This window comes from Phalangium opilio, unplaced genomic scaffold (genome assembly GCF_054372755.1).
Source record: "Phalangium opilio isolate 3A_F unplaced genomic scaffold, DU_Popi_V2 ptg000003l_1, whole genome shotgun sequence".
Lineage (NCBI taxonomy): Eukaryota > Metazoa > Arthropoda > Arachnida > Opiliones > Phalangiidae > Phalangium > Phalangium opilio.
Genome location: NW_028324145.1, coordinates 12,630,284 through 12,653,996, shown reverse-complemented (window position 1 = coordinate 12,653,996; position 23,713 = coordinate 12,630,284). Strand labels below are relative to the sequence as shown.

Below are 23,713 nucleotides of genomic sequence, written 5' to 3'. Positions count from 1 at the left end.
AAGCTTCCACGATACCACTACTTTAAAAAACCTAATTCTTTCCATTTAGCTAGTAGCTCTTTGGCCACGTATACACTGACTCTGGTGTACGTATCTCACCTCGTTTCAAATATTTGTCTTGGCAGTTAAGATTAAAATGATTAGTTAAAGGTATAAAGAGTATAGCAGACGACGCAATTCTTTTTTTTCTTTCAAGCCTGCGAAAGAACCAACGATATAGAACTAAACATTATGTCGTGTGTAAATATTAATTATATTTATTCAAGTATATATATATGTATATGGATTTCACACGTTTCCTGTCAAAATTTCTGACACCTAATCGATCATGATCAGTCGATGGAAGGTCGTTATATACTTTACACCTTGCGTTAGTAAAACAAAGTTTGTTAAAAATTCAATTTAACTGATTGCCTCAGCTCAGCTGAACTGGGTATGCTGTCTTGGTTTCAACTGCAAGGACAATTGAAAAGAAAATTTATTAACTAAAGCTAGGCAGGCTTATAACAATCAATTACCACACGTAATATTAATATTTTAACGAAAGCTGATTTTGATTTTGATTTTAGTTGGCCGCTTCTAATGTCGAGTTTATATAATAAACATGGGAATTTAAAATCTTCCCTTCGTAAGTATACGATTTCAATTAGATTTAGAAATGGGCGCGAAGTTCTAGTTGAAAAACGCTTAGCGCCAGACAAATTATAGCGTAGGCTTTCCGCGTGAAGATCTCTTTCTTGGGAGTGAAATTTCCTTCAAAAAGGTAACGAGGCTTTGGCGTTTTGGGACTATTTTCGGCCCCAACCAACGCGATATGTATGTATTCACCGCGATGCCAGGCGATTTTCGATCCGTCAAAAGTTTGGACCTTACATAAATCCCGAGCCGAGCTGCCTGCATGTTAGAGGAGAAGAAAATCCTTCACGCTATACTGCGGACGTTCACGATTTGACGGGTATTCCCGAAATGGCGGACTGGTTTATAGGATAAAAACTGTTATTAGACGTTGGACGCCATTTTGGTGACAATTTAGTCCTGAAAAAATAGAATAGAAACTAAAATAAAATTTAGAGTCGACGATACAAGGTGGCTATTAGAGAAGGCGCGGCGTCCTTTAACGTCGTCAAACCAAGCGTATCTTTTAAATAACTCGAATTTAAATTAATTTTCCCACTTCAATAGCGAGCCGGCCGGTCCTCCGATTGATGATTTGGAAAACATTTCTCGTATTTTTTATTTTATTTCTTTTTTATAAATATATTTCTGCTAATTTTTCTTTCATTGAAGTTTACGTTGTTTTTGAATTAACGATTTATTACTTTTTATGTGGCGGGATAATTAATCGGTTAGTTTCGCCGCGCGTGCAAAAAAAGAAACACGCGTGTAATCTTTAAAACCGATCCGATTGGATAAATATTTAATGACCCGTTTAGTGGTTTTTGCATTTATTAGACGTCGTCGTCGTCATTATCAACACGTTGAAAAATTAAAGCTGTCAGTCCTGATAAGTATTAATTTAGTTCACGACCTGATGTTTCTATAAGACGAATGGATCGAGGTTTATAAAATTGATCGCGACGTTGTTGTGTTTTTGCGACACAGACTCCGATATTACGGAATTATATTGGGTTGATGACTCTAATTTTATTTAGCAAAACGAAAGTTACCCAAGGATATTTTTGAACTATTTTTTTTTCTCGTTTCGCAATGAAATACTGTATAACTGACCGTTTGACCAATTCAAAGCCATTATTATTACTGTATTGCATTTGGCATCGTGGCTTCAACGCGTTTGATCTGTCCTTATTTTGTAAACTGCTCATGAACACATGAAAGAACAAGTTGAGGAATCGTATATTTATTTGAGGCAACAGATATAGCTTACGAATTACAAATAAGCCGAATCAATGCAATGCCTGGAAGCGAAGCACGTTTTTCACCCTTATGCTAAATCTCACCTGCTTAAATTAACGTTTGTAAAATTAATAAAAAAAAAAGAAAAGGATCCTAACCTAACGTGTACACACACATATCTAAAATCGACGATATTCCATAGACATCTTTATTATTATTCGAGGAGGTTTGTTCAAAAGGTCGATAGCACCACGTGTGCATGCATGTTGGGATGGCGCACGCCCGCCGTCTTATGAGTAATGGTCCTCTCTTTAAAGAAATAAGAAAAAATAAGCACGCTTTTCTAACGCGTTAGAGGATTAAGACATACGTACGTACACCCAGCTGTTTTTCTCAAACAACGATAAGAAACCTTTTGGTCGAGGCCCGCGCTTCAAAAGTTTAAAATGTTTTGTATTAAATAAGAAGATGACGCCAGTTTTTTAAGAGCATTAAACGAGCAGCGAGCATGAAAAGGACAGTTTTCTTAAACGCGTGATTTATGAAGTGTCTTAGCCACAAGACGCAAACGCGATTGTCCCGGATTTAGACTTAAAGTCATCTTGGAGAAGAATAGAGCATCCAATGCATGCTGGAGAAGGGGGAACGAAACGTCTCTTAACACTGAACAGATTAATTTTTTTATCCGATTCGCCACGAGGTCGCGTGCACGTAGTTTTCCGTGTAAATTGTTAGATGAAAAGGTCCGATGGAAAGAATGCATGATCCAAGTTGTATAGTGAAATAGAAACTATCACAAATAGCTTGCAGCCATGAGCAACGGTGTAGGTATAAGATGCGGTCAGTCCTCAACCTGCGAAGAAAGTTAAAGTCGTTTTCTCTTGATCTGTCTTTAAGGAAAGGTCTATAAACGTTTCTGGATTATTTTAACCACATCATTGCCTATCGCTAAACAAATACAATTTAACTTACCTTGCAATGTCTCTAAATATAACCTACTCATTGGTAAAATCCATTTAAATCCTGTAACACACACAATTTGTGTAAGAATCTAGCCATAGAATCCCCCCGGCGTCTGTCACCACCGGATTAGTCGATAAATCGTTAGGTAATCCCGCAGACTGGCAGTACCTATGGCGAGCGCCATCCTAGGAAGACGAACGAGCGGGGGAAAGAAATCTGGCGCGAGAAATTTTGATAGCCACTGAGAAATATGGCTCTTAACGCTATTTCGTTTTTTTTATTATTAAACGTGTATCTAAGATTGGCGGTCTCTTTGATATAAAGAACTCTGTAGCGTATACCTGGGATTGAAGCGAAAACCTGTTTTACATTTTTTTTAACTTCACTTCTCCACGCGGCCTGTTATACGTCATTCTTTATATTCAGCAAGAAAATGGTGATTTCTCCGTCGCGCGACGACTTTTTTTGGGTTAAAAGATGCTCGCCCGCATATACTGGTACCTTTTTTGGGTAGCATTTGCAGTCGTGGCGGCGATATATTTGCCAATAATTAGGTGTTACTATTTTCTCTACGAGGTCGCGCTGTTCGTCTCTGTCGAAATGGATTTTGTCACCTGAGACACTAGACGGTGCTCAGCCGCACCGGACTTAGAGACATAACTGACATTTTTTTGTTAAATATTGAGGTTAACCCGCCCGCATTGACATTATATTCAAGGTTGATTACCTGTAACTTTGAAACGGTATTGTTTTGACATTTAGAAATAGAAATAGTTTTAGGTGTTTTGGGGAGACGCGAAGTTTTTCAAATTTCACTCCAATTTTAATACTCCTTGCTTAAACCTAAATATTCATTGTAAAATGGCTATGAATTCTCTCTTTAATCAAAACTCTCGCATTCATATAAACCAGTCCCAATTATAAGGCGCGTCTGTATAATAATAATAATAATAATGTATGATAAAAAGCATCGTGCGCATGATTTATTTATCTTTTGCAAGAAACCTTGATTTTTGCTTAACAAAGAGTATATAAGCGAGTTAGGAAGTGTAGGAGGGAGGAAGTTGGCTCCATTGAGTACTAGCTATTCAGAAAGAGAAAAACTTGACGGTATATGCATGGAGATTCTCATTAAAAAGTCATCTTTTGATAAAGAGAGGAGAACAAGACTGGAAAGCCAAGAAGATGTGAGAGTTACTTAGGATTAAGGATGATATTCTTTTAAGCTCCCAAAGCCACCGTAATCGTGCCTTGTAAATTGCTAAATTAGTATATCATAAACTGTGATAATCTCAGCAAGAGATTAAGCTAAATCTTGTTTACATAATGAAATCCATGATCCTAGAGCCACCTTTCTACTTCAAAACATCTTCTCAGATACTGACGTAGCATCCATTATTTATCTACATTTGTTGCACATTGAAAAGTTGGAATTCTTCGAGTATCGCTTCAATCATATGATATGAGAATTATGTTCAATGGTTAAAATGGGGGTGTTCACTCTTTGTTGCCACTTCTCAACTATTTTAACACATTCACTACCTCGCCTTTCATTACGAGATAAGTGTAACTCCCATACAGTGCTGGCGTGCTATGCTAAAAGATGCCATGCAAGTGATGAGATGCCTCCTGAAGAAATGAGAAGAGGGCTCATCTCATCATCTCGGGTGACTCCGCCAATGGAATTCAACAACCGATGATGGGAAATTTTTCTACACCACCTTAAGAAGGACGGGGAAATATTTAGGGAGTTTGATATAAAAAAATTAATATCAGAATAAAGATGGGGGTTTATTCTCTCTCCAGAGAGAGAGAGGAGAGAGAGAGAGCTAAGCTCGTCATCCCAGGAGAGACTGCGCTGGGAGTTTTGGGGGTGGGGTGAAGGGGGGGGGGGTCTTACGACGCTTGACCCCTCCGGGCGATAGTTACCAGCCACCTCGGGTGTAACTAATTAACGGAGCGGTCTTTCTTTGAGCCTCCGACCGACGAAACTTTTTGATAAAAGCCGCCGACTTTGGCGAGAAGAAATGTTTTTACGGAATTTTCGCCTAACTTGAAGAATACAGAGGATTCTTAGATTTTTATACCGTAGAATACAAAGTATACCAACGTAAAGTTATCAGATGCCCCTTGCAAAGCTCCAGTATAATGGTTGTTAGAGACGATTAACTCTTAATATCGTGTTAATTTGTTTCTTTAAAAAGACATTACGTAGTGTTCTTGCCTCGTTCCTTCCTCTCGGATCGAGCTCGAGTTATTCTTTATAACGAATTAAAGAGATGGAGATGGAGAGGAGGGTAGGGGGGGTTTCCCCATTTTGGAATTAGGCTATAGCAAGGAGTTTTAGATGAGGTGGTGAAACTGAGGCCTTTAATTATGACTGACGTATTATACGCGCTCTCTTTTAGTAAGTAGTAAGAAAATGTGGGCGCTGCACCCATTAAGTCGTTTTGCGAGATATGGTTCAGCCTGATTGCCATGTTCCCCATATGACGGACTTTGTGCCATAATGGCGATCGGCTATAGTAGCTTACAATTACACTTGGTAATGAATGATCATAGAAATTCTGAGGTTTAATTTTTGTTATTGCAAATAATCTACGCTATGTTTATCTACGTGACAGTTTGTACGTTTTCCTGATGGAATTATATGGAGGGCAAATGTTTGCTAAATGAGCAACTATGTACTATAAGTATATAGTTATAGAATTATTTTTGTATTCAAAATATATTAAGTATAACTTCCGCGTATTTACTTAACATTGTGTTGGGTTAGTACCAAAGGTCAATACCTACGGGAGATAAGGATTGATAAGATATAGACCTTTGGTGCTACCGAACATATAAAAAGAGAGTGTAACGCTGCAGGCGGCGAGTCTTGATTTAGTCACAATAAAGTTAACATTGTCAACCAACATGGTGTCAGAAGTCGGGTACGCGGAAACTTAACGTTCTCGCGTTTTTAACCCATACCTAAGTTCGGAATTATACCTGCCGCCACGAATATGGCTGCCTCCAGTGTACCGGCGCCTAAGCCTGTAGAATGTGCCGTGGATGCCGCCGAGAATTTTGCCACCTTTCAAGAAGCTTTTGCTGACTACCGGATTGCCACGGGCCTCAACACAAAAACGGATGCCGTTCAGGTTGCAACACTTCGCTCATTACTGGGAGACGAATGTCGGAAGGTACTCAAAACTCTAAATCTCTCAGCCGAATCTCAATCCACTACTGAGGGTATCCTTACCGCCTTAACCAACCACTTTACGTCGAGAAAAAACACGCTTTACCCCAGATTCTTGTTCCGTGCCGCTACGCAACAACCCTCCGAAACAATGGATCAATTTTACATCCGACTGAGAACTCTAGTCAAGGCTTGCAAGTATCGAAGTACTGAAATGGAAAACGACCTTGTCACCGATCAACTTGTTCTCGGTAGCCGCGATAAACAGACGAGGGCTGAACTCTTTCGAGCAGCCGATCTACCAACATTGACCGAAGCACTGGATGCACTACGAATCAGCGAAAGCGCCAACACCGAATTAAAACATGTCGAAGCGGAAAACACACACGCGTCATCCGAATCAGACAACATAAATTACGTACATCACCGACCACGGGCCCAAAGTTTGCCGTATCGACGTCCAGGTCATCAATACAAACGATATCCATCAACGAGAAGCAATTTTCGACATCGATCAAACTCCATCGAGAGTTCTTCTTGTCAGTACTGTGGAACACAGCATTCAAGGGGAAGCTCCTGTCCCGCTTATGGGCAACGTTGCAACTTCTGCCAACGTCTTCACCATTTCGAATCCGTTTGTCGGACGAAGGGACGACGATCAGTCAACTGTCTCGAAGACCACCAGCTGCGTCAGTCACCTGAAAGCGCATACAACGACCAAGAGCTTCTCCACTACGTACAAGAGCCAGTGTTGTCTGGTCACCATCAACTTGCCACAACGAGCCACGATAACCGGACGGAAGAAAATCGATACGATTCAGAAGAACTGTTTCACATAGAGGACATATCCCTCGGTTTAAAGAAACCTTGTTCGAACGATGAAGTGCATGCCGTGCAGACACAGGGCACCCGAAGAAAACTCTTCTGCGACCTTCAGATCCACGAGGTGAACCGACAGCCCCAAACGCTACACTGCCAGCTTGATACTGGGGCCACATGCAACGTAATGAATCTGGCCGTCTTTCAAACTATTCAGCGCACTTCATCGGTATTCACCCCGACATCGTCCAAAGGCCTTACACTGTATGACAACTCAGTCATGCACCTTGTTGGAGAAACCACACTAACATGTTCCGTGGGGGAAAGGAAACAAAACCTGAATTTCAAAATCATCGAAGGGCCTCATAAACCGCCGCTGCTTTCAGCGACAACCTGTGTGGAGCTGGGACTAATTACGGTCAATGAGGTCTGTCACGTAGATGTACAGTCACGAGAGTCATCGATCATGACACAAGCCGCGATGACGGGCAGATCAATAATAACCGAGTACATTGACGTATTCGAAGGTCTGGGTGAATTTCCGGGAGTCTATACGATTGAAATTGATAAGTCAGTGCCACCGGTTCAACACTTGCCACGCCGAGTGCCAGTCGCTCTTTTAAATCCTCTCAAGCAAAAATTGGACGAATTGGAAAGCAGAGGAATCATAGCCAAAGTAACAACACCTACGGACTGGATCAGTAGTCTTGTGATAGTACAAAAGAAGCAGAAGACAAAGATTCCTGGTGGACAAGCCAAGAACTCGATAAGAATATGTATAGACCCTAAGGATCTAAATAAAGCCATCAAACGGGCAAAATATCCAATGCCAGTTTTGGACGACATCTTACCAAGCCTAACAAATGCTAAAGTGTTCTCAGTACTGGACGCCAAAGACGGATTTTATCAGATTCGGTTGTCGGAGGAAAGTTCTTACCTCACCACATTTTGGACACCGTTTGGACGATTCCGATACCTACGTATGCCGTTCGGAATATCGTCCGCGCCTGAGGAGTTCCAACGGCAAGTGCTGGAACTACTAGAAGGCCTACGAGGCGTATACGACATCCACGACGATATCCTAGTCGTAGGGTGTGGATCATCCATCGAAGATGCAATAACCGATCATCACCGGAACTTGAAAGCCTTACTGGCCCGAGCCAGGGAGCGGAAGTTGAAACTAAATAAAGATAAAGTGCGCCTAGCACTTACGACTGTCACGTACATGGGCCATCAAATCACCCAGAGTGGAATCAAACCAGACCCCGCAAAAATTCAAGCGATTGTCGAGATGCCGGCACCGAAGGACAAAAAAGCCCTCCAGAGGTTTTTGGGAAGCGTCAATTACGTTAGTCGTTTCCTCCCAGCGATGTCCACTGTAAGTGAGCCGCTCAGACAACTGCTAGAGAAGGACACGTTGTTTGCCTGGCAGGGTAGGCAAGAGTCTTCGTTCAAACAACTGAAGAAGATGTTAACGGAAGCACCAATTTTAGCGTATTACAATAACGGAACGGATGTCACGATTCAATGCGATGCTTCGGAATCGGGCCTAGGAGCCGTACTGTTGCAAGAAGGCCGTCCAGTGGCTTATGCCTCCAGAGCTTTGACGTCGAGCGAAACAAACTACGCTCAAATAGAAAAGGAATGTCTCGGAATAGTGTTCGCCTGTGGCCGCTTTGAACATTACATAGGAGGCTGTAACAGAGTAGTAGTTGAAACGGACCACAAGCCTTTGATACCCATATTTACGAAACCACTACGTTTAGCGCCCAAGCGTCTGCAACGGATGTTATTACAACTACAGTCACGAAGCTTACACGTCCAATACAAACCGGGGCCAACTCTTCACATAGCGGATATGCTAAGTCGAAGTTTTCTGCCATACACGGGTCAATCGCAATCTCCAAACATTGACATTTACAACGTGGAAGAAGAAAATTTTCAAGATATAGCCTCTGTAGAGCCAGAACGGTATTTGCCTGTAAGCTCCACCACACTGGAAGAGATACGAGCCGCTACGCAGAAAGATGACGTTCTACAGAAGCTCAAACAAGTCATCCTAAAAGGTTGGCCACAGGGACAAAAGGAACTTCCCGTCGAACTGCGATGTTTCTGGCACACAAGAGACGAGTATACAACTGATCAAGGAATCCTGTATAAAGGGCAAAGACTGATAGTTCCGGAAGCCGTTAGACAAACCATTTTGGAAAGACTCCACTACAGTCACCTGGGCTCAGCTGCGACCATTAGGAAAGCACGAGAAACCGTTTACTGGCCGGGAATCGAGAAGGAGATTGAAAACTATGTAGGCCGATGTAGCCCTTGCCAAACATTCTTAACGAAGCAGTATCGAGAACCACTGAAACCTTTCGAAATTCCAACACTCCCATGGCAAATGGTAGCGCAAGACATATTTACACTAAACGACGTCAACTATCTGGTCACCGTCGACTACTACAGTGGTTTCTGGGAACTCGACATCCTGAAAAACATGACGGCCGCGACATTAGTCAACAACACCAGAGCTCATTTTGCTAGACACGGCGTCCCACAGGTGTTGATAACCGATAATGGAACGAACTTCGTCGGAAAAGAATATGCGGATTTCGCCGCAAAATGGGGTTTCATTCACGTAACAACGTCCCCGTACCATAGTAAATCTAATGGGAAAGCAGAATCAACTGTCAAAATAGTGAAAAACCTTCTTAAGAAGGTCGAATTCGCGAAACAAGATGTAATGTTAGCGATTCTGGTATGGAGAAATACGCCGCAAAAAGACGGATCGACGCCAGCACAGAAGCTTTTTTCACGCCAAGTAAAAACACCAATACCAATGGCTCCAGAAAAACTACAACCAGCCGTCATAAGGAACGTCTCCCGAGTCATAGCGGAAAGACAGAGGAACATGAAGCGTTGGTATGACAAGGGCACACGAGCATTGCCAACGATTACAAAAGGTCAAAGTGTCAAAATGGATCCAAGGAAACGGCATACACCATGGATAACTGCCACCTGCGAAGCTAAAGTTGGATCCAGGTCCTATCTTCTACGAACAGACAAAGGGTCTATTTTTAGACGAAACCGCCAAGACATTCGGATTGCCAAGTCACCTGTTCAGTCGATACAACTAAAAGACCAAAATGAACCGAACCGGAGTCACATAAGGAATCCATACTATGGATTTAGACCAAGAACAGTTTTAAGCAACTATCGACGAGCCACATATCCCAAAAACCCAGTCTTTGATCCCGACGTTCGAGCAAATGTTCCTGACGACCAAGTCACTTTCCCTGAGGTTCGAGTTAATATTCCTGACAACCAAACCATTGATCCTGACGTTCGAGTTGATGACCAAATCACTGACCCCATTGTTCGAATCAATGTATCTGACGATGCCGCCCATCCTCATGGCCAAACCAATTTGCCAGATGACAGTCATGACTGTCCTAGGACGGAGATGGACAAGCAGCTGGCAGAGTCGGCCACCGAAACAAGACATTGTCTCCGGGACCGTAATAAAATCAAGTTACCCCAAAGGTATCAAGGAGGGACGGCAGAATATGAAAAGTGGACTTTTAAGAAAACTAAAATGTAGTGGACTTTCGGTGTTATAAATGTATACTATTTTGATTTGAAGTTTTAACTATAATGCTAATGTTACGTTAATTGAAATAATACTATGTTAGTTTAGTTGAAGTAATCCTGCTTTAGTTGCATTTTTAATAATTTTGGATTAACTAAATTTAAATGTTTTGCTTGTATCAATGTTAGTTAAGCAAAGAGTTTTATTATAAAAAAGGGAGATGTTGGGTTAGTACCAAAGGTCAATACCTACGGGAGTCTTTTGTAAAAGGAGATTTAGGTTGGGGAGAAATTTTTGGAGGATCAGGAGTTGAAAAATTTTTATGTTTATGGGGGGGTGTTTTTCAGCGAATATATTATAATACTCTATTTGTTCAAATTCTTTTACTTTTATTAGGTTTAATTTTTTTATTAAGTTTTTATTTAAGAAGGATTGATAAGATATAGACCTTTGGTGCTACCGAACATATAAAAAGAGAGTGTAACGCTGCAGGCGGCGAGTCTTGATTTAGTCACAATAAAGTTAACATTGTCAACCAACACATTGAAAGAAACATCCCATTTTATATCAAACAATTTAACTATTCACATTAATTTGTATCAGATGATGGGATGTACCATACGTAGACCATTAAAGTTCGATTCTCATTTTAAAATAATTTGGTTTGAAGAAGTGCAGATTTCGTGAGAATAGCTACACATGGATCACAGTCAGTGTTTGTCTATAATCGGAGCTCTCACGACCGAATCACCGCTACCTTTTTTTTTTTTTTCAAACTCAAAAATCCCGTGAGATTACCGTCAGCTTACCGTTTCAAGGTAACTACTATTACGAGGAAAAAAAACCGCGAGGTTTTTTTTCTTTTTCGGGTCTACAAGAGCATGTTGTAAGCGATAGATGCGGCATGGACCGCGTTACAATTAAAGATCACGCCTGATTTAGTTTGGCCGCTTTCCCAAGGGACTTCACTCGTAATTTCCAAAGTTATCGGTATATATACATTCTCACGCGTTAAATCGTGCAGCCTCGTTAAACCCCAAGTGTAAATAAAAGTAAAATGCCCCGGTCTTTTTAAGCTTTTTATCTGAATTATTGAAACAACTACCTAATTAATGGGATGCACAATGTGGTGTTATCTCTACGGGGCACTTAGCATTGACCAATCACTACTCCAGAAAATACTAATACTTCAAATATAGTTCTTGACATACCCTTTCCTTTATCCCTTGAATCAATTGAAATAAACCATGGATCGAACCAAACCGTTTGTACATCAACCACCACGAGTGTTGAAGCCCTTATCAACCCTGTTATTAAACGTGTGCAAAAATGTTTAATGTTTGATTTTGTTTGCTGTATAGACGGTAGCCGAGATCATTTGAACTTGTTTAGCAATCGACAACAGCCAAAGAAGAAGCGAAAAAGTCGCACGGCATTTACGAATCATCAAATCTTTGAATTGGAGAAGAGATTCCTGTACCAAAAGTATTTATCTCCCGCCGATCGGGACGAGATCGCGCAGTCTCTGGGACTGACCAACGCGCAGGTCATTACTTGGTTTCAGAACCGGCGAGCCAAGTTGAAACGGGACATGGAAGAGTTGAAGAAGGACGTTGACGCCACGACCAAAGTGGTGCACACGACCCTTCAAGTGCCCGCCATTCTCGAGAACATCCAAGACCTCAGCCTGCTCAAAAAGGACACTCCTCCACCGCATTTGCAGCTACATAAAGCCAAACAGATATGAACGAAATTAAATTAAATAATTCAAATTTCATCATTTGACTCTCGGACTACTACAAGAGGCAATATTTATACAAAATGATTATAAACACTCTGAATTGAATTGAAGAAGTTCATCAGATTACGTGTCGAATCCTCCCCCCCCCCCTCTCCTTGCGAAGGACAACTTTTCTCCCTAGGTAAAATGATCGGAATTTTTTTAGAATACTCATGATTTAATATAACTGATAAATTTGATCATATTACGGTCTTTTAATCGTGATTATAACTTATATCCCAGTTAAATTATGAATTAAATAATTAATAGGAAATTTTAAATCGTGATTAACCACGATTAAGTTACGATTAATCGGATTAAATCCCGATTTAAAATTAATATTAAAATATGAAATTTTGATAAATTCGTTCAGTTTTACACGCGGAGAATTTTGTCCTTTGTCCCGAACCAAGCCTATCATCGCCATCACAAACCAACAACCCAGAAAATTTGTGAGAAACAAACTGATATTCAATTTGCGAATCAAGAAAATGTTCAAAGAAAAATGAAAATGTTTATTATTTTTAACCTCAATGGAATAAAAAACGAAACCGCTTGCTGCTGCCGAAAACATTTTCTACGAGTCAAGATCCAAGATCTTAAAAAGACAAGAAATGAATGAGAAGCTTTTGTTCTTGGCTTCTTTGAGGAGAAGTTTTGAATATAAACTTTATATGTAAAAAAAATAATCTGAAGAAAAACAAAATTGAACTTTGCGCTCCGAAATAAAATGAAAATGGTTGCGAATGATGGGAGGGCCTATTTTTAATTTACACTGTGATATTTTAATTGAAGTTATTATTATAATATAGGTCAAAGTTGGTTTTATTTCTTTCATAATTTCAGTTCGCAATATTTACCGTTGAATACTCGTTTAAACGAAAATGGTATTAAAAATAGTTAAAACATTTCTCGTATTAAGAAAGTTATATACCGTCGTTCTGATTAATTGGAATGCAATTAAAATACTAAGAATTCTTCTCAAACGAAGTAAATTTCTTAATATTTAAACACACCACTAAATGAAATTGGTGATTGTCAAGTGCCCTTGCGCATGCGCGTAACCTATAACTCATTAAACTATACTCTTTTAGCGGCTGGACTAAAATTCCTATTGAAAACCACCGAATTTTAATTGTAATTTTAGTCCAAGACTTATGAAATTTGAACAAGACCCAATTTTAATTTTCCAACTACGACGAATGACAATCTATTTTTGTATATAACAAATTAGTTATCAACGGTACTCCTTTTTAATTTTTAAGTATAATTAATTATTATTTATTAGTAACCTCGTAATTAGAGGAAACAAAAAAATCTACATACAACCAATATCACTTGAGATTTTTTTTTAAATTTTGGTTTAAGTATTAATTCCCCATAATTGTCTCTAATTAAGAAATTAATTAGCGCCAAAGATTATAATTTGGGGAAATATGGTTCGGTGCCCGCCATCTTGTAGCCAATACAGTGATGGAATAAAAAACTATGAGAAATATACATTACATAGCGTGCAATATAAGCAAATTGTGTAAATAATAAAGAAAATGAAATGAAACTAAACTAAACCAGCCCCTTATATATTCCCCCTCCCCTTCTCTCCTCCCCCCCCCCCGCCTTGAGGTCGACAAACAAAAAGGTATAGATAATGTTTCCTTTCGTATTTCTTATCTAAACCTTTTTATTTACAAAAAGAAATTTAACATTGCGAAAACGACAGGTGAAGTTAATTACGATTAAGAATGATCATTTATCATTTATTTAACTTGTGATCGTCAGTAAGGAAATTATACATTGAATCAAATGATATTATTTTAATTTTCTTACTCCCGTTTTACTTTTAATTGGACTAAAATCTTTCCCTGTATTTTTAATTAAACTTATATATCTTTGTGCGGCCCGGCGAATTTTATTTTAAAAACATGTAAATACTTTGTAAGATAGTTAAATACAAATTAAAAAAAATACCGAAAATTAAAAGTTCTTTTTTTTTTCAAAATCGAAAATTAAAATTTTTTTGCAAATCGAATTATTTATTTATTTTTATTATTATTCAGAATTGCAATATTATAGTTATAGTTTAAATTCATAAACTATACTACCATTATGAATTCATTCCATAGAAAGTTTTATTTAATTTTTTTTATAAGCTTACTGAATCGCTTACGTGAACCTTTGTTTCATGAGTCATTGTATCCAAGATCGTTTCCCCCTTTTCAAAGCCCTCTGTTTTATGCATATTTAGTAATTTTTCGTTTAACGATGCGTTATGTTCAGTCGCGGCATATTCGCGATCGAGCTTGATTCCTCGTACATTTACGCTACGGACCAAGGGTTAGGGGTTTTCAATTCTAGTTATTAAGTGTTTTAATTTAAATTTGTGTCCGAAATAGGATATTGGTGCGTATTTATGAAGACCTAAGACACGGAATTAACAAAAGGATTTGGTGGAACACTATTCACGCTTCTAGATCAACTTGAAAATAAAATCATGAATGGATTTCACTACAAGTAAGTCTAGTTTTTATTATAATTAATCAACATTAAGTTAAGTTAGATATTATATAATTTCAAACTTGCAAAATTGCAAGTTTTGACGCGAAACATTACTAAATAATAAATATACAATCTTAAAGTAGAGAAAATGCATGCTCATCCACTACTACTTCTATGACCATGAAACGTGTCACGTGACCAAAGTAGATATAAATACGTCACTCTCAAGGAGAAAAGCTTACAAACCCCTTTATAAATACATCCATTGTTATTTTAATTGCTAAGCAATTAACTAAGGTAAAAAATAGAGCCAACCCCATAATGTCTGAAGTATACCACGACGGTGGCGCCCTCATTCTGTATAAATGAGGAACTATTATAATTTCTCCTTCCTCTCTCTCACTCGCTCCTGAGAGAGTAAATTTTAATTTGGGGGGCGGAGAGAAAAAGGGGAAGTCGAAAGTAGAAAGCCGACCCACCATTTTGCCTCGCCTGCAAAAAAAAAACGAATTAACTTCGGTCGCAAGCAGCATTATATTACGGAATTTCCGAGATATTATTTTTTGTCGTCTTTTCAAGAATTTTACGAGCTAAGGAATTAAGTATTGCTTTTCGGGGAAAAAAGGCTACGAAAAATAATGGTATTTTAAACGAGGTCAACATTTTTTGTTCCCCTAAAGTGCGGAGCTTAACGTAATTAGTACTTGGTTGAAAGAAAATTATTAAGCTCGCTAGCGGCTATGCTAATTGGATTGTTTTCATAATTCATTTAGAGCGTAATTATCATTAGTGTTAGGCTTTAATTTGCTATTTTATTCCGAGATTTTTATCTGAAATTAAGGTCATTGTTGCATTAGTGAATTAATGCTCAAATTAAACGTAATTAACGCGGGCATAAATTTAGTTTAACAAAATTATACGAAATTCTTTTGGAGCGATATGGCCGTGTAGGTATGACGTTTAGCTACGTCATCATAAATGTTACACCCTAAAATGGTGGCCATGCAAAGCTAAAAAGTGATAATATGCAATTGCAAATCCACTGAAAATGAAAATTGCAGTGTTAAATAGGTAATGCGTAATAGGTAATAGATTGGAGATGGAGCTAGAATTTTAACCCCTTTAAAATCCCTGGAAGTAAGGACCCCTTAACCAAGTTGTGGCCCTAAGACTAGTCAACACGAATCTAAACTGGTCGAATCAACTCATACTTCTAACATATCTCGTGTAAAACCGAATTAGGCTTAACGCTAAGCCTCTGTCTTTCTTAACGCTTTTAAAAGTGGGTGGCAAAAGATTTGAAAAATAAATCAAGTAGGCCTAGGTACAGGTAGAAGAACGCGGAGAAGAATTTAAGTATTTATTCCCGTGTATTTCCAATTAGTTTTGCCTCGTAAAAGTGAATTTCAGCCTGCACTAAGAAATATTTCAACTTTTAACGCCTTTAAGATGTTGTGTTATTGCTTAACTTAACTGGCGTCTTATATAGAAGAGGGAGCTGGAATCAACCAGTTACAGGGGCCCCTTTTTTACCTCACAAGACGATCGGTAGGGGGCGAGCCGAGCGACCGAACCAGTTGGTTCAAAACCAAAAACGCGCCATAGCCAAAAGGAAACAATAAATTTACTAGTAATTAAAATGACCTTTTGCAACTCTATATAAGACCCGAAAAAAGATATAAAAAAATTCTTCGAATTTCGCTGGAGGGATCATTCTCGCTTCTGCTAATAATCCGCAGATTTTTTTAATTGTTTTTAAACGTCCCTGCAATTTCGTGCGGTGAATTTTTACTGCTAATACATATTACGGTCGGCTATAGGTGAAACAAGTTGAGAATGGCATTAAAAATGTCTAGAATAATTCGATATCCATCTTGGTGCCATAGTTTTGGGTAGTGTTAGGATTTTATTTAAAGGGGCTGACAAGTTTAAAATTTTAACTAAATTTTTGATTTCATTATCCCTTTAAAACAAAATTCAATAATTTCAACAATTTAAGGTATATAAACCAAAGAATCCGTCTCGTTCTGATTCAGTAGAATTTAAATTATTATTACACAAGAAATAATTACGGTTTTTGATATGATACGAGTATTAGAAAAATGTTTCTCGTGACATTCATTTTTATGACGCTGCATTCGGCGGAAATGGCCCCGGGGGGGATGGAATGGGTTAGGGGGGGTTAGCTTATGAGAGCAATGTTAAGGGTGTCTGTTTCGGGGGTAATAACGGGTTATAATAATTCTCCATCTCCTTTACACACTCTCGTGGTCTCCTTAGCCCATCATGAAAGGAGCCGACAATCTCCAAAGGTGCTAAAGGGGCGTGTAAGAAACTAGGGCCTGCGGATCGAGGTGGCTCTCTTAAAACCCCTACTAAATCCCCCTCGTAAAAAAATATCCTCTAATGGCGTACCAGTCATTTTCTCCTAGACCTTTAATACACCCTGACGTAAACCATTGCCATTAGTCTGGATCGCGTATCAAAGTTACCTCGTAGTATCGCGTAACTGGGGGAACACTTACCGGGGACCTTTTGTTAGTCTCAGGTTTAAGATGAAAACGTATAGAATTTTGAATAAATTCTTAAAACTTAAAGAAGGGGGTATTCTGGATGCGTGTAATCTGGGCAGAAGAAGAGTCTATACTAAATCGTGATCGTTTTAACAAAGAGATGCCGACGCTTGCCTTTAAATTTAGCTCTAGCTCGCTTCGTTGGCATGCGCATTAACGTTACGTTAAAACAGGGGAAACCGACCGACCACCGTGCCGTGCACCCCTTTCAGTTTTACTTGTACTATTACAGACGTTAGAATGCCTACCACTCGCTCAGCAGCTCTCGTGCTAACTGCGCTTCAGAAACAATAAGACCATGTTAATCCATTGGAGATGATGTTTACCAACATTTTGGTTAATTACTCGGTCGCTGATCGTTGTAACCCCAAGTTTTTAGTATCCTTTGGAAAGTGGAGAAATAGTACTATAACATACTCAAAGGGCTTCCCTGTATCTCTTACAGAACAGCAGTTAAAAGGTTTTAATCACACGTAGAGGACTTTTATTCGAAGTTGACATTCAATAAGTTGGACCCTTGAATTACCATTACATGCCTTAACAAAATAAGCAATGATACTGCGCATTCATCGGAATTGATAAGAGAAATATTTTTACAATTAGTCTTTCCGATCACGTATTTATGACTTCAAGTTTCGTTATGTCTAATTTGCATATATCATTGGGACGTGACTTGATTTTATCCTAATTTTATTATACTCTGTATATCCATGTTGGGTATAGTTTCTGCTAGGCGCCACCTTCCACCTCTTTGTGTTATAATAGTAATTGGAATAATACCACCCATTGAAGCGTATTTGAGCAGTCAGCTGACATGGGCGGCCCCTGCAGGAAGTTTTATATTAATCGCTGCAAGGAGTATCTATGTCCTCCCTTTTTAACACAATGCCCAAATTTAAATCATTTGTAAGACATCTCCTAAAACATAAAAGAAAATAATAACGACCAAAATGATTAAAGCGTGCGAAATTGAGAATGCTTAAACGAATTAGTTACGGACCGAGTATTATGGTTTTCACGTACCGTACGACTTAGAAATAGAACATGAATACATTTTTCCAAGAACACGTAACAACATTCTTTGTTTGTTAAGGTCGCCAAAGGAGCTCAGGTTGCTTCAAAATACACTCCTTGATCATTTTTGTTCAAAACGTTCAAATTTAATAATACATTTAATTCGTCAAAATTTAAATTACTTTGTATCGGTATCTCCGGACGATTTTAATTGGGCGATTGCAAAAATATTACGAAATCAGTTTCAATTTTCATCGAGGTATCGTTAAATTTCGTTTCTACGTGACTGTAATTAATGTTTTCAATATAAGGAAAGGGTTAAATACGCTTCAGTGGGTCACGAAAATTAATTATGTTGCCTGGAATATTTAAATTATGAAAGTTACAAAAAAAATATTAACCATAAATTTCAACAACATCGCGCGGTGCTAGTTTAATCGCTAACGATGTAGATTTTGCATGTTTCTTTGATCTCTGTAATGTTTCTTGAAATACTCGTTTTGAATGTGGTGCTGGACAATATTTAAAATTTTTACCGTATCGGTTTCCGGCATCTTTCGTAAGATTTCATATAAGATTTTGGGGTTAAAATATCCGACACCTCGATTTTAAGTATGTCATAGCCAGCCAGATCTGCGTCCGAGATAACACCAATTAATTCCGACCTCTTAATCGACTTTATAATTTATTTCAATGAAAAATTAATCAAATCCTACTTAATTTCTCCCTTTCAACCTGATTTTAATTTAATTATTTCTATATAAAAAAAAAGATATTTAATTCAATATCGCTAGTCCAAAAAAAAGGAAATTAGAATTTCTATTGATACGCAAATTTCGTATCAATACGTGTTTAATTTTTGAGGTTAATTTTAATTAGACGTCGTAATTAAGATATATTTTTTCCTCAACTTATACGGCTAAATAGCTCCTGTAAATTTTTAATAATTATATTATTTCATTTTGAATTTAAATTTAATACCATTTTAAGTATATACCTTATCAAATTACCTCAATTCAGGATATGTTTAAGTACTTTAAATGTACATAAGATTCGTGACTTTCAATTACAAAAACAATTTAACGTTCTCGTTTCCTTAAGCCATTTATTATACTAAGATATATATTTAAAAAATATTTGCGGTTATTACTAGTGGCCGTCTCTAACATCTGGCCCGTTAAATAGGAGGGCAGCAAACATTATAGCTATATAGATGTCTTAATTTCGAATAGGCATACCGTCATTTAGACAGTTCCTTCGTAGCTATCCCAGAATCCATCGCGGTGTATGGAAGTCCTTGTGGAAAAATCTTTCTAATGGAGTTTTCATTTATTATACACCAAAAGAAGGTGATTTTTTTCTCGCGTACAACATTGATATTCATGACGATAGCCTTTCACTCTATGTAACCGGACAAAGCGAATGAAATTAGTTTTAGGCCTAACTTCAAAAAGGAAAACGCCGCCGTAACGTAGACCTTTTAGGATAGGGAGGGGGGAAGGTAGATCTTCTATAACCCGCAATTAACGTCCATCGATTCTCGCGCACGTCTCCTTGGTATATATATAGTATAGTATCTTCAGAGTGGCAGCTAGCAAATTCAACCACAGCCAGCTAGAGCTATGGCTAGCTATAGCTATAAGGCCATTTTCTCTACGAGATCTCTGACAGGCGTAAAAAAGAAACTCCATTTACTTTGGCCCATTATATATTAGTTAAAAAATGGCAGTAATTCCTCTCCTTCACATGGGATGCTAGAGATCTTACACGCCTCCCCGCCTATTTGCCGCTGCCAAACCCGAGTTCCTTCAATTTCTCAAGGAATATTCTGCCGAAATACATCCTTTGGAGATGCGTTTTATCAAGGATGTGAAGTGAGGTGTACTTATAGTGAATATCAGCCTGGAAATAGGCCTAGACATGCGGGATAAATGTACTTCGGAAAAAATATATAGAGATGCTGGATCGAATTAGCTAAAGTTGAATGGTAGAATTCATGGGAGAATGAATTGGGTTCTTGTTGGGAAGGCTATATGGCGTCCCCCTCTCGCCTCACTACTATACGTCTTGTATGTCATTATAAGACAAATTCGAGTTTCGCCGTGGGAAAAGCGGCCGTAATTGATTTGTCAAATGATTCGGAAAGAGATAGCCCTAATTAGGCCGCTTTTAGTCTCAATTTAAGAAGTTTTGGCAAGGCCCTAGCTGGATCCTCCGCGGCACGCTGCGTGCCACTTTCCTTGTACACTATATAGCGTGGGTAAGGAGAAGGAAATCTAGAAGGTTGTACGAGGAGAGCTCACGTTCTCGCCCTTTGCCATTATGGGCTGATCGCTCATTTCTTGGCACATCTTTCTTTTCGCTTCTTAAAATGCACGGGCACCTCTGCAGAGACAGGAGGAGATATGTGTGCCAATGACGTCCGTCTAAAGAATAATCGAATCAAATTAGTCCCCCCTAATTAAATTCCTATATAGAAATTGAATGATATGTATAAATTTTTTAGAATTCATAATTAATATATTTTCTTTCAATGTCATGAGTCAGGAGACTTACGCGCATGCTCAGTAACTATAGTCGAGACGAGTTCGTATTTATAAAATTATTTATTTAGCCTAAATCTGCTGTGGGTTATCTTAAGAGTAAATTTAAATTTAGATATTTTTATTATTGTAAAATCACGAACTCCAGAATTCTCGAATTTAAAACTATTCGTGATTTATGACCGCACGAGCTTAAGTAAGTTCTCAACTCAAACTCTATAGCTAGATATCAATTTGAGGAGTTGCTCGCGGTCAATTTCTGGAGTATAGAGGTAAAGTATAAGGGGAGACCCATGCATGGCATGCAGGGTGTATATGACTACAGCCAGGTATAAGCCTAACCTTTTAAGGTGGGCGGAGTGGATTTTTGGAAAAGAGCAGCTGATGGACGACCATCTATTTAAGTGCCGTAATAAAGTGTTCTCTTTTTCGACTATATATACCTATAACCATACGCCTTCGACAGACACTGTACATGGTATCAGTGCAGGTTTGTTCCTTCTCTATATGAGCGCAGGGTTTTTGCAGATATAATCAATCAGCTCCAAATAACAGAGGAGGAGCTGAAGGGGTCTTGATTTTCCCTGCCCCCCTCCCCTCACTCCATTTTGATTCCTGGTTACTTACAATACTGCATCACGCGGGGGTCACGAACAAAATCGAATGAGAAATTGGTACCGAGGTTAGAGGTGATTGTAATGAACTTTAGGAAGGACCCCCTGGTATTTTTACGTGAAATCCTGACACCGGGGAGGTATAGGGAGAGAGAGAGGCCTGATCAGGGACAGGTGAGAAGATCAAAAAAAGATGAAGAAGAGGATCTAGAGAAATATGAGTCGGGACATTTTGATCCCCACCATATCTCCCTGGGTGGCGAATTATTATTTGAGGCCACCTTTTTTATCTATTGATCTGTTTTATTATGTCTCAATTCAATTCAATTCCCGTTGTAAATTGAAACTTATGAACCGAAAGTAACTATAGATGAGCTTGATATACTTCAACCCTTAGGGACCAAAGCCAGTCTTGGTAAATCAAAAACCCTTAACCCTTAATAAGTAATTTGCATCGTCTGCTATTTTTTAAGTTCCTGGCGTCGCTGCTAGATACGCTGTTCGTAATACTGAAGCGGTGAATTTTTATTGAGCAACTTATATTTAACCTTTGAACTTTGGTCTTTATCCGCGTGTCAAATTTGAATAAATCGGCCATTTTAATTATCATAATATACTCTCCCTTGGCGTCCGCTTACTTGGAAAATTACTCTTTAATTAATCAAGCTAAAGCTTAACGTCTTTTCGTAAATAGTTCCCTTAATTAATAAAGGCTAAAAGCGTCGTTGAAGTCAGAAAAAAAATTAATACACTCTGCTTATATGTATATATTCAAGCCTCTCTTTCAATCAATAAAGAGTTAAATACACCGTAATTAATTCACGTAAAGTCACGCAAAGATCTGAGATATTACCTCTCTCTCTCTCTCTCTCTCCAGTGCGCCATTTCAGATAAACCTTAAGGCGGAGCTACGTCCAACCAAATTATAATGTTAGGCAATCGGGACTCTTCATATAAGAAGAAATATATTAATCCAAAGTTTCATCAAAACATTCTTGAACCTTACTAACAGCAAAGACAACCGGTGTTACATTTTTATTAATTTTTAGGCCGCCATTTTACAAGATGGCGGTGGATTGCTAAAATCTTTCTTAGTGCGTACCTATACTACTTAAGAACAACGTCCCTGCTAAATTTTAGCCTTCTAGGTAAAGTGGTTTGGACTGACGAGTTGATTATCATCATCTTCTTCAAGGAAGTAATGGTAACTTTGGGGAAGGAAGTATTTGGTAACTTTGGGGTTAATTCATTTCTGATATGACCATTTTTAAAATACATTTTCTTCTCATTGATGAGCTTCATATTCTGGTCGTTTAATCGCGTCGGCATTAGTCGGAATAAAAAAGAAAGAAATTTATGTATATAATAAACGGTCGGTTAAGTTACTTAGGTATATAATTTAAAAGGACTTCGTGCCGCGCGTCCCCAAAAGAAATTGCCATAAATATTATTTCTTTATATCTGGAAGGGAGCGAACTCGTACTCTGCTATTAAAATCACCTCTCTCATTCCTTTTTCGTAACTTTGATTCTATCCAGTTTTGGGTCCGCGACGTCTCTATCTTACGTAAGGAGACGAGTGATGAGAACGTTTTGATTGTTTAATTTAATTTTTTGTTTTTAATTCTGATCCGAATTCTAGGTCATTTTCCAAATTGAAACCATTAGCGGAGAGACAATGAACATTGTCCAATTGAATTATTATATTTAAAAAGTATTTAACTATAATTGAACAAATTTTTTTTATTTCGAGGTAACATTTTTGTTCAGCAGTCAGTTTAGAGGTGTTTCGGTGTAATTTAGAATCCTTAATGTTTTATCTCGAGGTTTTCAGCGGAGACACGAATCTGTGTTCGATATATTAGCTACATGTCCAAATTCTCTTCCAATATGCCACCCGCAAGCGATAGATGTTAAATTTGAGTCATATACTGGGAAAAAGCATTTAGTTTGGAACTTTTCAGGGTCACGAGTTTCACACTGCACTTCTCACCCTGTTGACAATTTAGTTGTTACATGAAGATGCTGGGAAAATTGTTTCCATCGTCATTGCAGGTTGTTTTTCTTTAAAGAGAGTGTCATAAATTTAACAAAGATTAAAGAAAATCGTTCAAAAAGCCGCGTTTGTCCCAAAATAGCGCCAAATTTCTAGGAAGTAGTGCTTTGGAAAGCGTCGACATTGCTTTAGTAAAGATAACAATGACCGTTCCTAACAGTGACGCACGTGCAGATTTTTTAACAACGTTCAAACTCCATGAGAATCGGAAGATAAAATGTTTAACTCCTAAAACTAA

General features: G+C 38.3%; 2 protein-coding genes across 4 annotated transcripts in view; both read left to right on the top strand.

Annotated features, from left to right (window-relative positions):
* The window catches only part of LOC149717933 (uncharacterized), a 45,613-nt gene extending 31,409 nt beyond the window's left edge, over nt 1-14,204 (top strand). The window contains exon 3 of the mRNA XM_089841455.1: nt 11,762-14,204. Within this exon, the coding sequence (XP_089697581.1) occupies nt 11,762-12,147 (386 nt within the window). The 3' untranslated portion in view covers nt 12,148-14,204. The remainder of the gene's footprint in view (nt 1-11,761) is intronic.
* LOC149717930 (Kv channel-interacting protein 4-like) overlaps nt 1-23,713 on the top strand; it is a 283,534-nt gene that overhangs the window by 184,671 nt on the left and 75,150 nt on the right. For all 3 annotated transcript variants that reach the window (XM_089841516.1, XM_089841533.1, XM_089841524.1), the window contains one exon: nt 14,574-14,691. In XM_089841516.1, coding sequence (XP_089697642.1) covers nt 14,676-14,691 — 16 coding nt within the window. In that variant the 5' untranslated portion in view covers nt 14,574-14,675. The remainder of the gene's footprint in view (nt 1-14,573; nt 14,692-23,713) is intronic.